Source organism: Rhinichthys klamathensis, unplaced genomic scaffold, assembly GCF_029890125.1.
Source record: "Rhinichthys klamathensis goyatoka isolate OS25496 unplaced genomic scaffold, OSU_Roscu_1.1 h1tg000303l_1, whole genome shotgun sequence".
NCBI lineage: Eukaryota > Metazoa > Chordata > Actinopteri > Cypriniformes > Leuciscidae > Rhinichthys > Rhinichthys klamathensis.
Genome location: NW_026606822.1, coordinates 3,006,757 through 3,021,658, shown reverse-complemented (window position 1 = coordinate 3,021,658; position 14,902 = coordinate 3,006,757). Strand labels below are relative to the sequence as shown.

At 37.8% G+C, this 14,902-nt stretch overlaps 2 protein-coding genes and 1 long non-coding RNA gene across 3 annotated transcripts in view; 2 read left to right on the top strand and 1 right to left on the bottom strand.

The window, feature by feature from the left end:
- Positions 1-10,073, top strand: part of mmp24 (matrix metallopeptidase 24) — a 33,201-nt gene extending 23,128 nt beyond the window's left edge. The window contains 5 exon segments of the mRNA XM_056270414.1: positions 2,704-2,865; positions 2,961-3,178; positions 3,542-3,680; positions 5,949-6,215; positions 8,432-10,073. Coding sequence (XP_056126389.1) covers positions 2,704-2,865; positions 2,961-3,178; positions 3,542-3,680; positions 5,949-6,215; positions 8,432-8,769 — 1,124 coding nt within the window. The 3' untranslated portion in view covers positions 8,770-10,073.
- LOC130104029 (ubiquinol-cytochrome-c reductase complex assembly factor 1) overlaps positions 1-14,902 on the top strand; it is a 102,591-nt gene that overhangs the window by 74,765 nt on the left and 12,924 nt on the right. The gene's annotated exons all lie outside the window — the stretch shown is intronic.
- Positions 13,745-14,680, bottom strand: LOC130104033 (uncharacterized). Its single transcript, XR_008809429.1, has 2 exons — positions 14,398-14,680; positions 13,745-13,944 (listed from the first exon to the last, which is right to left on the bottom strand). It is a non-coding gene; the product is annotated as an uncharacterized LOC130104033 (long non-coding RNA).

The following is a 14,902-nucleotide window of genomic DNA, read 5'->3' as shown; positions in this document are numbered from 1 at the left end:
ATAGTGAGGAGATGTTTGCTGTATGTGACAAAAAAAGTTTTGGCCTAAAAAACGCGTGAGATCGCTTAGAGCACCTTTAACTGGTGTTTTCTCACCGCTGGCATGTTTGTTGTGCGTTTATTTTGTTATTGAGAGGACATATTTACGTATTGATCTAAATGGCACACTCGGCAGCATGGATGGCATTGGGATGTTAGCTAACAGTATATTGCTGCAAAAGATATTTCCAACTTCAAGTGAAGAAATAAAAAGAGAGTATATGGAGCCTTTAGTGTTACTTACCAACATTATGTTTTGATCTAATCAAGCATGACAATGGCTGATATAGAATGACTGACCTGACATGTCTGCTCTCATAATCTCTGAAATTATTTTTATTCCCAAGTTTTTTTATTAACTTTTTTGCAGACATATAAAAGGTGCTACAAACGAGACAACCCGTTATATTTTATTATTTATATTTGATATTTTATTTTATATTCTGTTTTGTAATTTTTTGTGGCTCTATTTAATGATTAGTTTATGTGTATGTGAATTTATGCGTTTTATTTATTAAGTAGGGAAACGTTCGATTATTAATCGGGACAGGATGGATGGATTTTCTAGAATATTCTGCAGATGTAGATAAATAGATCAGTCAGATGTGTAGAGGCGAATCTTCTCGTGTGGTAAACTGGAGCAGTGAGCGGAGGAGCATCAGTACATACCACAGGGGAAACATCAAGAAAACACAGAGCATTGCGTTCTTTCTTCTGTGCCTGCGTGCTGCATATTTGCTGTGTTAACTTTGCCTGGGTGCTGCAATGTCAGCAGTTCAAGTACACGCTTTATAGAACACAGAATCTGTACCTTGTTCACGTACACGCACTCTCTCACACACACACACACACACACACACACACACACACACACACACACACACACACACACACACACACACGCACGCACATTGACTTCTTCACAGCTCTATTTCTCTATACACCATATCAACCCTAGTGAATACATATCAAAAGTAACCAGTTTTCAACAAACAGTAGATGTATTTATCTTCACTGGCTGATGTAGATTTTATATTTCATTTATTCACAATAACACTCCTTTATAGAACACAAAATCAATTTCTTTTCAAAGAGACGGAGAATGAAATAGACAGATAAATTGGACTGGAAGAGAGAGTGAGGGTTGATAAAGGAGAAAGGCTTTGGCCAAGAGAACCTCGAAGAAAGAGGAAGCAGTCTGTAAAAAGAAAAATGTACAAGACGCTTTGTGAGCCATCTGATACTTGTAGCACCCATAGACGCCAACCAACAGATCAGGCTATTTCTGTGATTTGAGTGATATATGGTGTCACGTCCCTTCTGTGTTTCCAAAGATCTGAACATGTCAATCTCGACTGAGTCATGTTCTGGTGATGGCGTACACTTGCATCCCATGTTTAAGATGTTCTTTTAGGATTCTGGGAACAAACAGCATTTTTCACATGACTACATAAGTTCAAAGATATAGACACGCAGAGAAATCAGCGCTGAAAAGGCGTGGACAGTTATTTTTGCGGCTGACCTTATTGCATATGCATTTAGTTTCTCTGTAAGATGCAAAATTTATGGGAGGAGAGTATTTCAATTAATCACGCAACACGATTTACTAAGGTGTATTTACTGGTATCAATTTACTGGTATTTGCACCACTATTTACATCCCCAAAAAAGCTCGTCTTAAAGGGTTAGTTCACCCAAAAATGAAAATGATGTCATTAATGACTCACCCTCATGTCGTTCCAAGCCCGTAAGACCTCCGTTCATCTTCGGGACACAGTTTAAGAGAGCTTTCTGTCCCTCCATTGAAAATGTATGTACGGTATACTGTCCTTGTCCAGAAAGAAAATAAAGACATCATCAAAGTAGTCCATGTGACATCAGTGGGTTAGTTAGAATGTTTTGAAGCATCGAAAATACATTTTGGTCCAAAAATAACAAAAACTAGGACTTTATTCAGCATTGTATTGTCTTCCGGTTCTATTGTGGATCCGCGTTCAGTGCCGCCGCTGACGTAAGCCGCTGCTGACGTGTCTCTGTTTGGCGTTCGTAGTTTGACTTGTCGAGACTGTTTTTCAAAGATGGCTCCTGTCTGTATACGCGAAGTGGACTGTCTTTATAAAGTGTCTTCTTATTAAACTGTCTGGACTCTGACAAAGTTCTCAATGCTTCGGTTTGAAGGTAGGGACCCTCATTACGCTACCGTGTTAGTGTGGGGCTATTTTGAGCCTTGTTAGTGGTATTAACTTGCGATTTTTATTTGCCATTACTCTATGCCCTATATACTAGCGTTATAGGCTAAACAGTTTTTAGAGATAAAACTCTTTACATTCGATAATCATGAAAACAAATCTCAGAGAACGGTTGACTAGGTAACAATGTGTAATTAGACCAAAGGTTCATTTTGCGCCGGAGTTCTCCTTTAAGCTCCAGAAGTGACAAAAAAAAGCAGGTATCCCAAGTGTGCTGAACTATGGGTGAACTATTCCTTTAACGATAGAATGAACACATTTATTCTCTGCTGATTCAGTGTTTGATGAACTTCTATGGGAGCTCTTATTTTAAAATGCACATTAAATATGCAGAGCTTAGGCTTTGCATTGGTAACTCTCAAATTCTGATTAGTAATGATTCAAAGATGCATTTGACCTTTAACCTTTATCTTTCAGGCAATGACCTTTTCCTGGTGGCCGTACACGAATTGGGACACGCATTAGGTCTGGAACATTCCAATGACCCCAGTGCAATCATGGCCCCCTTCTATCAATACATGGACACGCACAACTTCAAACTGCCTCTAGATGACCTTCAGGGGATCCAGAAAATCTACGGTACAATTAGGATCTCTAATAGCTCATTTTTAAGCAAGGATATAGATTATACTTGAATTGCCATGGAAGGCTGACTAAACTTTGTTCTTCTGCAGGAATTCCCACAGCCATGCTGGAGCCCACTCGACCTCTTCCTACTCTACCTGCACGACGCACACACTCCACCTCTGAGAGAAAACACGACCGGCAGTCTCGCCCCGCTCGCCCGCCCTCTGGAGATCGCCCCTTCTCTCCTGGCAATGGAAAACCCAACATCTGCGATGGCAACTTCAACACGGTGGCCTTCTTTCGCCGGGAGATGTTTGTTTTTAAGGTGAATTGCATCAGTTCCCTTTTTTATTATTAATAAATGATAATAAAATGACCATAATACAGATAATTTTAGTCAAATTTGGTTGTATCAAAAATTGTAATTCCTTGTACAAGGTATTAACAAATTATTCAGTATAAGTAAAATGCATTTGTTAACATGCAATAGGTTGACGCACAATACATCTGTATTATATCTGGAAATAATTATCTATTAATCTAAAATAATTATTTTATTTAGACAAAATAGTATAGTATTTTAATGAAGATCATTTATCAGTTATTAGGTATAATGTAAAAAAAATGATTGGCTTATCAGTATTGGACATATATTTAATCGATCCTAATAATCTTTTATTCATCACAGGATCGCTGGTTCTGGCGTTTGCGCAACAACAAAGTTCAGGAAGGCTATCCCATGTTGATAGACCAGTTCTGGAAGGGTTTACCTCCTCGCATTGATGCTGCTTATGAGAGATCAGATGGCAAATTTGTGTTCTTCAAAGGTAAGATTTATTATATTAGTTGTCATGACTTTAATTCGAAGAATATTCAAACAATCAGTAACAAAACTAATAAGTGATTATTGCTTGATATAAAATGTGCAGCCTCAGGCGAGTTCTAAAAGCTCTGATTGTTTTTTAACATCTTTTGTAATAACTGCAAATTATGATACCAAATACATCTTGATGTCTTAATAAAAAGCTCTGTATTGAAGTACCTTAATATGGCCTAGATAATAAAGTGAAGCCATATGCATTAAACATCTGTTGCCTTGTTTGGATCAGTTTCAGCTCAAATCAACGTATTTTGCTCAGGCTGACTGATTCCTTTTATGTACCTTTTTAATACAAGTTTTTGTAATAAAAAATGCTGTTAGATTGTGGGTTGATCTCAGGAAAGGTCTGCATTCATCTATAGTGTTTATCCTCCACTGGGCCTGACAGCCTTAGTGAATCCATTCAGTACTTTATTATTCTGTCTGTTCTCTCAAACGATCTCTCTCTATCTCGCCGTCCTCTCCCTCTCTTTCTCATTAAATTAGCCCGGCGCAGTCTTGCTGCGCAACGAGAGGCTGGGTGAGATATTTATAGCCCGAGTCTCCTGTTCTGTGATGTTTCATGAGAAAACAAGCTCGCAGGATGCCCTATGGTTATCTCAGAGAATGCACATTAATAGATAAAGGGGCGATTAACTACAGTCCTGCTGGCATTTCAGCATCGGAACTACACACAATACAGTTTACTGTGCTGAAATAATGCCGCATTTAAAATAAGCCATTGTCATTTCTTCAGTGCAAATGCTGTACATCTCCTTTTTGTGTAGGTTAGGCTCATTTTAGGCTGCGGGTTATTTGCAAAATTCAGTGCGCAACCACAATTAATGTTGCAAGAAAAACCTCCCCAAAAAAACCCATATGAATAAAAAGATTTTAACACTGAAAAGGCATGTTTTCTAGTGTGACCATGGTAGATGTAATGGTTATGCTTTACAATAAGGTCTCATTTGTTAAAATTAATGTAAAACTAACATATAATGTGTGTATTAAAGCACAACCACGTAATCCAAATACGACAACGAGCAATGAACTGACAACCAAACTAAGGGTACGTTTACACATCAATGATGTGTACTAAAAACGGAAACATTTTTCCTTTGCTTTTTTCACGAACAGACAATAATTTTGTCAAAACGATCCCGTTCACACGGATGTGCGAAAACGACTAAAAACGCTTTATTCCACCGCCAGGCCACTAGTTGGCGATGTCTCTGATTAAGAAACACTACGCTCCTATAGACTGTGCACATGACGTCACCGTTTTCACGAATTCGCATTTTTGTTGTTTACATGAAAATGATAACGGTATCGTTTTCAAAAACTTGAACTTTGACGCCCGTTTTTTAAAACCTTGCATTTTAAGTCCCCCCAAACGCCTTTGTCGTGTGAATGAACGGCCAAATTGTATAAAAAAGTGTCCAGTTTTTAGTTGAAAATGGTGTCGTGGTGCATTAACTAATATTAACAAATACAACTTTTGATTTTTAACTCTTTCCCTGCCAGTGTTTTTTTTTTTAAAGTTGCCAGTAAGTGCCAGCATTTTTGATCATTTTCACAAAAGTTTCATAGCCCCTAGAATATTTTGTTATAAGAATATCTGAACATGCAATATATCAAAAGAACAGACCCTCTGCTTTAAAAAATTAAATATTCTAGCTTAATGCATAATTTTTTTATCAATGTGGGTAAGTTTAATTAAAAAAGCCACATTTTGAGCAAAAAGCTGAGAAAATTGCATTTTTGTCAAAGACTACCTCTGGATCGGATTCATGGAGTAGATCTAGTCCATCAACACCACCAGAGCTTCACAGTCCTATAGCTTTCTGTTTCTGCTTCTTTTTCGCCTGTGTTTTGATCCAGAGATTCTGCACTCTTTCAGAAGACATGTCATAGCGCCCCCCTACCGTATAACAGTGAAAACACAGAAAGCTGGAAATTTCTGTCAATAGCGGGGAGTTAAAGATGTATTAGTAACATTAACTATTAATACATTCTGTAACTAATGTAGTTAACTAATGTTAACAAATGAAACCTCATTGTAAAGTGTTATCAGTGTAATTAAATAATGATCCAGTGTTGGAGAAGATTGGGATAACTGGACATATATCCAAACATACGGTGTAGATAAGCATATTTTTGGTGTTATGCAATAACAATTCAATATAGCTAATTTCATTTTGACCTCATCTAACACTGCCTCTTGTTTTGACTCTAGGGGATAAATACTGGATCTTCAAGGAGGTTACAGCAGAGCCTGGGTACCCTCACAGCCTGGTAGAGTTGGGCAACTGTCTGCCCCGCGATGGCATTGACACAGCCTTACGTTGGGAACCCGTGGGCAAAACATACTTCTTTAAGGGTGACCAGTACTGGCGTTATAACGAGGAGAAGCGTACAGCTGACCCAGGCTACCCCAAACCCATCAGTGTCTGGAAGGGCATCCCTGATGCACCGCAAGGGGCCTTTGTCAGTCGTGAAGGATGTAAGTCATCGAGGTTCCAATATCCAATCAATATTTAATGTGGCAATCAGCCATGTGGTCGGTGGGCATTTTATCTGACTGCTTCGCTCCGGTTGTTGAGCTTCGGTCTTGAGTGTGTAGTACTGGTCTAATCTGTTGTGCAATGCATTATAATCAGTGAAGCTTGGATAGCTGTCATTGCACTGAAAGCAGATTTAAAAGCCATAAATGCACAGCTGAAACCGCACGTTCAATATTAATGTATTGTTGCTTGGAAACCGTAAACATGAATGATATTACTTGGAGGTAGAATAGTGCATTTAACCATTTATTAAGTGTTGGTTTATTTTATCATCTTCTGTTCCTGCTATTTTGACACCCTGTTCATCTTACGCAGCATGCTTCGGTGTTTTAGTTGGTAATAGTAATATATGCGGTGGGGTCTTGTGTTGCGCTCATCCTTGTAGAGTAATTGATTAGTGTTTGTTTGGCTCAGTCACTGCAATATTGTGGTGTTGACAGTGAGTGTTTTAGCTCTGACTCATCCTCAGTGGCGATCGGATAGCAGGTCTGGACTCTGGATTGGCACAGGGGCCGGGAGAAAAGGCAGACACAACTTTCGGGTATTAAAATTCAGTCACAATCGATGCATGATTACAAATATAGTAAAATGGCAGCTGTTCATAGCTAGATGGATGCAATATTATATTTTATTGCAAGCTAATTTAATGGTGTCAGATGGCTCAGAAGTTTTAATGCAGGCAACTTAATATCCAAATGATTGGAAATCATTGGAAGGTACTGTGGAAAAAGGGAATGTGCTTTAATTCTTTAAACGTGGTACTATAACTGGGCAATATAGCCAAGAAACAATATGCCTTTGATGGCATTCAGTATGTATGCTAATATTAATGTATTTGCTCTGAAGATGCTTAAAGATGCTGCCCCTATAGCTATAAAGATATTTAAAATGTTTTTTTATAAAAAAATATATTAATTCCATTTGACATTAATTTACATTTGTATCAATTGTTTTATAAAACCATGATAATATTCATATTTCATAATGTTGGATAATGTCGTATTACCAACAAAATAATATTGAATATATACCTAGAATATAGTAGAAATATGTAAATAATCAGAATCTAAATTACAGTTTAGCACTGTAGAAACTAAAATGGGCGACTTTGGATGATGACCGAGATACAGTTGCCCAAATGATATTCTCACTTTTGCTGTTTTGGCTTGATGTCAGTATGGTCGAATGGTAAATACTCAAGTGTCATTCACTAGAGTCAAGTATTTCTGCTGTGGCTGCATAGAATTGCAGATTTCTCCTTCTTCTCTCTCTAGAGTATTATCCAGTGAAGGAATGATCATCTTTTCTGTGAGCCATGTCAAAACCTCCGACTCATCATGGAGCCTAGGGCCAGGACTCAAGATAGAGAAGCCAAGAGAGTTATAAGGACTTTTTGGTCTGCCTGTAGCTCATGATTTTTCTGTCACTCAGATTTTGCAAGAGGGATTTGGCATGTTTTGCTCGGCAAGATAGCGAGTTAGAGAGGAAGGATGAGCACTTCATCAATCACACACTCAGGGGTTGCTGTCTAAAGCCTCCTCACTGTATTTACGTGTAGTTTTGGGTCTGTGCCCGTCTGCGAGTGTTTCGGATGCATTTGTTTATGTGGCATTGGCAATCAAACTGACAGCTCTCTGAGGGATTGTGTAACACTGGAACAACTTTTCGAAATACTGTGTCATTGAGTTTTCACAAGGACAGCTATTTATGTGATCATGAATATGAATTGAGCATTCTGTAAAGGACATGCATCTCTGCCTACATGTAAATATTTGCTTGCATTGAATGGCTTTCTACCATTGATCTGTTCATGTTTACAACTTTAGCTTGACAAATTATGAATCAAATTCTTTTTGTACAATAATTCATTCTAATCGTGAATTTCCAGTCAGTAAAAACTACGGAAATTATTAGTTAAATGTTCAAATAATTTACTAAATTAATTAACAAATGAACTATAAATAAGCAAACACTCTGGCTCTGTGGCATTTCAAAACATTTCCCACATTGTTTGAGCATCTCCACCAGTAGCATTCACTCAACCAATGGCGTGAGTTTGGGGGCGGGATTATCTGTTTGTTGACCAATAGTAGATGAGTTCCGGTTATGGATATGTTCTGATATCTTATTTTGTTTCTCCCTGATTTGTTCCTAGTTTATACCTACTTTTACAAGGGAAAGGATTACTGGAAGTTCGATAACCAGAAGTTAACGGTGGAGCCAGGCTACCCCAAATCAATCGTCAAAGACTGGATGGGCTGCGATCAGGCGGAAGTAGAAAAGAACAAGGACCGTCACCTTCCACACGATGATGTCGACATCATGGTCGCCATTAACGACGTACCCAGCACTGTAAACGCAATCGCTGTGGTCATCCCATGCATCCTCTCACTGTGCATTCTGGTCCTTGTATATACTATCTTCCAGTTCAAGAACAAAAACGTCCAACAGCACGTGACCTACTACAAACACCCCGTGCAGGAGTGGGTATGACGGACCGAGGGGCGCGATGGACCCCAAATGCTTGAGAACATAAGTGAGGGCTACTATGCTGAGGTTTGACCAGTGCCTGTTTTCTGAACAACCTTGTCCCAGAAAGTGAACAAAAGACGAGGCAAGGGAGTTTCCTCTTCCTTCCCACACAAGACAAAACTTTACAACAAATATTGCAATTTTTTAGCATGAGCCCAACGGACAAATCTTCTGGGGATTGAACATGTGAAGTTGTGCCCTGGCCTTACACTAACCAGGTGAAGTCTTGACCGTTGAGGAACCATCACTTCTGCTTTGACCGAAACCATCACTTTCTCTTCTCTGGGAGAGCAAGAAGAACGGCAGATTTGCGAAACGCCAGCAAATCCTTGTTTCGTTCTCAACATAAACTTGTACATGAATTTCAAGTATTATCAAAGAAATTAAATGAGCAAAACGACAAAAAATGACTTGAAAACCATGTAGGTAGAAAGGCCATAGAAAAGAATACCAAGGAATTCTTGCAGTCTTTTTCATTTATGGGGAGGTTCTCCGCTAGCACTCCTCGAAGACTGCAACATGTTTTTAAGGGAGGTCAGGTGGCTTTTTTAAATTAATTAGCTTCATAACATCAATCTGAATGTTTGTTTGCATCGTTTCCCCTTTTCTCTGCTGCCTACCTATTTTCACAGAGTAGGAAGAACGATTTTTAAGAACTAGGGCAGTCTTAACACCTCCTCCCACTTGCTACTGTACTCTGTTCCTTTTCTTCTTATGCTGTATTTATCAGTCGGCAACAAAAGATCATTTCTTTTTGATCAGACAGCACTTGCATTATGTCTTTATAGGAGAGTAAATTTGTGTCGTAACAGGCACAATTTGGTTGTTTAGGATTATGCCTATTTCTTGCAATCTCTATATTATATTTTGCTTTTATTAGTAATGTTTCCCACCATCTTGTACCTTGTTACCATTTCACCAAGTGTAATATTTGAAACACTGGTGCCAGGCAGGAACATGAACAATGAACAGATCTGAATATGAAATAGCTTTGTTCCCGTTGCCTACAGGAGATGATCTCTCAACTGTTCATCTGTCCTCTTCGAATGAACGTAATATGCTGTATGTCTTGCGTTGAAGTGACTTCAATTTCATGTGTTCGGTGTGGATTGTCTAACACTTGGCTCAAAAATGTCTGTCGGGTGCTTTTATTGGTTCGACTGTGCTATTTAACAGTGAAGTGTGTCTGTACCATATTAACACATCATTTCGTGCTCATCTGCTGTGTGATTGGATAGAATACATTACACATTTGAAGGAGCTGAGATGTAATTGATGTTTTTAGAATTTCAAATGGAACTTTTGTGGATTAACCTGACAAAGCTTCGAGCGTATATATATATTAAAGGTTTGTAGCATCCTAATCACAATATTAAGATGGTGGATTTGGCGAGACTCCCTATAAGGCTTCACTTGGCACATGGTTTATCATTTGATATTGGGGTTTTGCTGATATTTTTGCCTTAACACATTTAGGTTGCATGTAATGAAATCCTTTTATTTTTCTCTGTGGAAAGAGCATTTTTAGCTACAAAAAGCCACTTTTTGTTAATTCCGCAGAGAATCGTGTACATATTGTATTCACAGTTCAATGGAGCATGGATCTGCAACAGAAACTACCTGGCATCTACTTTTAGGTTTCTAATGTGTCTCCACCAATGGTTTGAGCATCTATACGAGCGTTACCATATTTTTACACTGGGCTGGCTTTATAGGCATGGTGTTTGTAACATTACGTCACTTTTGTAGTTGCCATATATACATCTGCCCAAACGATCGACCACTTGGAGATCATCTAATTTTGTAATACATTTCAACCAATATGAATGTTTTCTGAATAGTCCTGCTGTCTGTTGAAGGCTTTGTGGGTATGAGAAAATTAGTTGTGTCTTCCAAAGTAACATTTCACCCTCTTTTGTGTGGTCTGTAAAGCTTTTGAGCCTTCTTTAAAAGGGAACCATCGCGTAACCACTGATTTAAAAGACAAAATAGAGCAAACTGTCAGTGAATTAAGAAAAAGCTTGAGAACCTAATGATTCAAGGCGGTCATACACTGTGCGATTTTTAGCCTGTTGTATTATGATTGTACCTTGATACATGATACCATGGTACTTTATTGTTAGAAGAATACTTGGTATAATGATTGACTATGGAATGTTTTAGAACATGGTGGAAAAAATGTATATTTAGTCTGGTGTTCTGGTTGAATTAGCTCAATGCAGTAGTATTGTGGAGGGGTTACGTGACCCCTTTAAGACATTGTGCCTTGTCTTTAAGTCCGCTGTGGCACACTGAACACTGCTCATTTACATTGATTTCCACCTCATTATTTCAACAGTGGATACATGAATACATCCCTTGATATATTATTCAATGCCTTTACTAAGTGAAAACAATGCATATCTTTGTGGCCCTCCCTCTCGTATATCATTTTTTGGATCTGTTGTGCGAGCAGCTTGATCGTGGGTAGAGAAGTGGCATGAAATTAGAGCAGATTTTACATGTTTGTGCCCACTTGGGAAAGACTCAATGTTATTGTCTCTCAGATAAGCATTTTTATTAGTCAGCTCTGAATCTAGAGCACCTGTTCGCAACAACAAGCAATGTGGCCGTGAAGTGATCCTAATGTTTCGGGTACAGGAAGTACTGGGTGGGAGTATTTTTAATGGAACACACTGTGCATCACCAATTGTCTTCCTCAACTTTCAATCCATCTGATGAGCTGGTGTTGATATAAGAGACAGCAAAACCACTTGCTCTAATAAGCCATGAACTGAATTTGACAATGTGGCACAATAGTGTGTTCCAGTTCCAAACTTAAGAGGTTTTAAGTGTTTATTATGACTGACATCTTATATAGCAGTTCAAATGCTAAAAGTTTAAAAAGGTATGTTCTTTATCAATATGAGGATGTCTTATGATGGAAGAAATCTCTTGTTCCAAGGCTGCTTAAGTACTCTTGAGTAGATTGGGATCAAAATGTCAAATTCAAATTTATTTATAGAATAATGGATAAACTCTAGAAGTCTTTACACATGGTCACGTCATGCATCTTGATCATTCGTATAGCAATCCAAAAGTTTTTCCGCAAATCCGACTATGAATCTATTTCTGAAACACAATATTGTTTACTGTAGTGTACAATCTATTCGCCCAATTTGGCAATTAACATCTGAGTTTTGTGGTTGCTTGTTTGTGTGCAATCCCAAACATCTGTATGCTGCCGCAATTCAATTTGGGACGATTACAGATGTGCCCTGAAGACCCTGATGCATTTTTGCTATGTTGCATCTACTATGCCATTCAAAACATCTCCAGAATATAGGTCTCAAATGCCTTTTTGAAGGCATTAACAAAAATGCATGACGTGACCAAGTGTCTCAGAATAAGGTATGCAGGCATTTTTATCTTGTAAACTGCACTATTATCACTTAAGGATTGTGAAACAAAACAGGACATTTCAGTTTACGAACCATGCCATTTCATGAGGAATTGTGAAGCTAGCAGAGCACTGTGCAAAGCCCGTATTACGTGTATATATTAACACAGTGAACATTTAGCAGTGTCAGAAGTGAAACGTTTAACAGAACTAAAGTGTATTTATCAAAGGTGGATATCTTTAGAAATGCTTGTCGTACGGTCATGTGAAAGGTTTGTAAAGATAGAGGCTTATCATATGAAAAAAGCTATTTATTTATCATTAAAGGAGACATAAGGGTATTCTACACATTTTCATTTGAAATCAAGGTGAAGCCATGCCTATAACCACATTAGTTGCACAGAAAAATAAATAAATACAGAACTGTACAGGGAGATACATAAATAGGAATTCTCTGGTAATTTGCCTCTTTTTAATGGGTATGATCGTGGCTTTGGACAACAGTCACTTTAAACCCGAGCTGCTGTTGCCTTTTGTTTTTTATGGTCCTTTTATGAGACTAACAATAGGACAAACATATCAGAGGTAGTCAAGGAACCAACTGTATTTATGCTTTTTAATTACAGAGGCTTAATTTTAATGAAGATTTTATCTGAGATAGCTTTAACATTTGTTTGTTTTTATTATTCTTTTTCTTGACTGACCATGGGGGAATTTACTGTATAAGTGTATATAACTGGTTCTTTTTTCCCTTTGACAAGAATTTAAGAGTGAACATCTCACTCTGTGGTTTAAATAAATTCAGATTCTGTCCTTGGAATTTTGATATTTTCTGATTTACAGGTCAAATGTCGCTGTCTCCTCAGCTTCGTCCGGGTTTTAATGGTCATGTAAATACAAAGATTTACTGAAACTTTTCAGACCTTTTGTATTTTTCTTTCACTCTAACGGTAGCCTATGATTTCACATTGTCATGCATAATGTTGATTATTAAGAATGAGAGTGATTGCTTTACTAATATTAGATATGATTTAAGTTTTATTTCTTGAATCCTGTTTTTAAATTCTTTGAACAATGAGTCGTTTTTATTTACGGTTTCAGTCTACAGTTTTACACTGTGTATCTAATATCACCATGTTCAAAGAAATGTCAATAAAAGAAAATTACATAAATGTGTTTGGTGATTTCTGGATGGATGCTTTACAATATATAACGATAAAATGTATGATATTTGTACGTACGCATTTCATTAGTGCAAGTTGATATCAACTACATAATACATGCTTTTGATACAATCAGTACATAAGTGCACAGACGTCGAGAAGAACAGGTTGTGTTTGTAAATACAAACATGAGCCAAAACTTTATCTTTGATGTCTTCAAGCACACTGCATGACATGTTAAAGTCAGAAATTGCATCAAACCCATTTAAACAGCATTGCAACCCCAGCGCCTCCATGTCTTCTGTTGTCCCACACTGAATCTGGCACTCATTCATGGACGAAATTATTAATATTGTTGGTCTCTGGTCTTTAGTACCAGTTAGTGCAGGATATCATGAAGCTCATGTCGTCTACCTTTCTGGTGCCTATTCGGCATTGAGGCAGGTCTGTGTCTGGATCCAGATGATCTTGGCGCTCAGGACCAGTATCAGTTTGGATACTGGATGAAGATGCTTCACCTTGGGATGGCAGATTGCCTGGATTCCTCTGTCGCTGGTCAGCAGCTGAACTGGTACTTTGATCCGAGCCCATTTCCTTAAAATAAATTAAGACTTAGATTGGCTTACATATTTTGCATTCACAGTTGCAAAAATATATTTAATTGATTGTTATTTAGATATATTGCAAATACATTGTAGTCAGGATAAACAAGTTCTACAATACTGTACCATGTTATACCATCCTACTGTATAACATGATACTCGTATGTAGTTAATAATACCATTGTAGATCTAAATGAAAAAATAGTTGTATAATGGTTTATTTTTCAGATATATTTAATAATTCATAAGAAATTTTTATGAAAATCTTCAGCAGCTGGAACTCAAAAGAGAGACATCATCTCTCTGAGTCTAACAGGACAGCAATGTATTGAAGACACTGCAAAAACTGCATACGAAGCAAGCACTTAGGGAGTGTTTGTCACCGTGACTGAGACAAAAACGGATCAATAGTGTGTTAACGAGCCGAGGCACGGCAAAACTTTACCCCACGCAGCCTCCAACCACTGGTATCTAACGTTTTTTCCACAGCTCCGATTAGCTCGAGATGTTTGTTTCCAGGCAGAAAACGCAGGGTGGACGTCGAGGGTCACGGGCGCGCGCTGCTGCAGTGACGTTTCGCAGGTGGCCAGCTAATGGAAGTGTCAACAAAAACGACGTCACACCTGAAACTCAATAGTGATTGGCTTACAAATGCACATAGCTAGGAGAGGTGTGTCCTGTTACTATGCAGGTTTGTAGTGGATGATAAAAACAACATGGCTCGCCAGTCTCAGCCATTTGGAAAACAACTGGTTATGGAGATATAAATGTGCTAATTTAAAAAGACATCAGAATATATTTTATTTAATTAATTCATTTATTATAGGGCTGTTAAATTGAATAAGGTATGGCAAAAGTGACTTGTTAAATCAAGTATGTAGTATTTGTAAATTCCTTATATTTATTTTTTGTTAATGTAATTAATTCCTTGTTTTTAAAATATTTGTGTT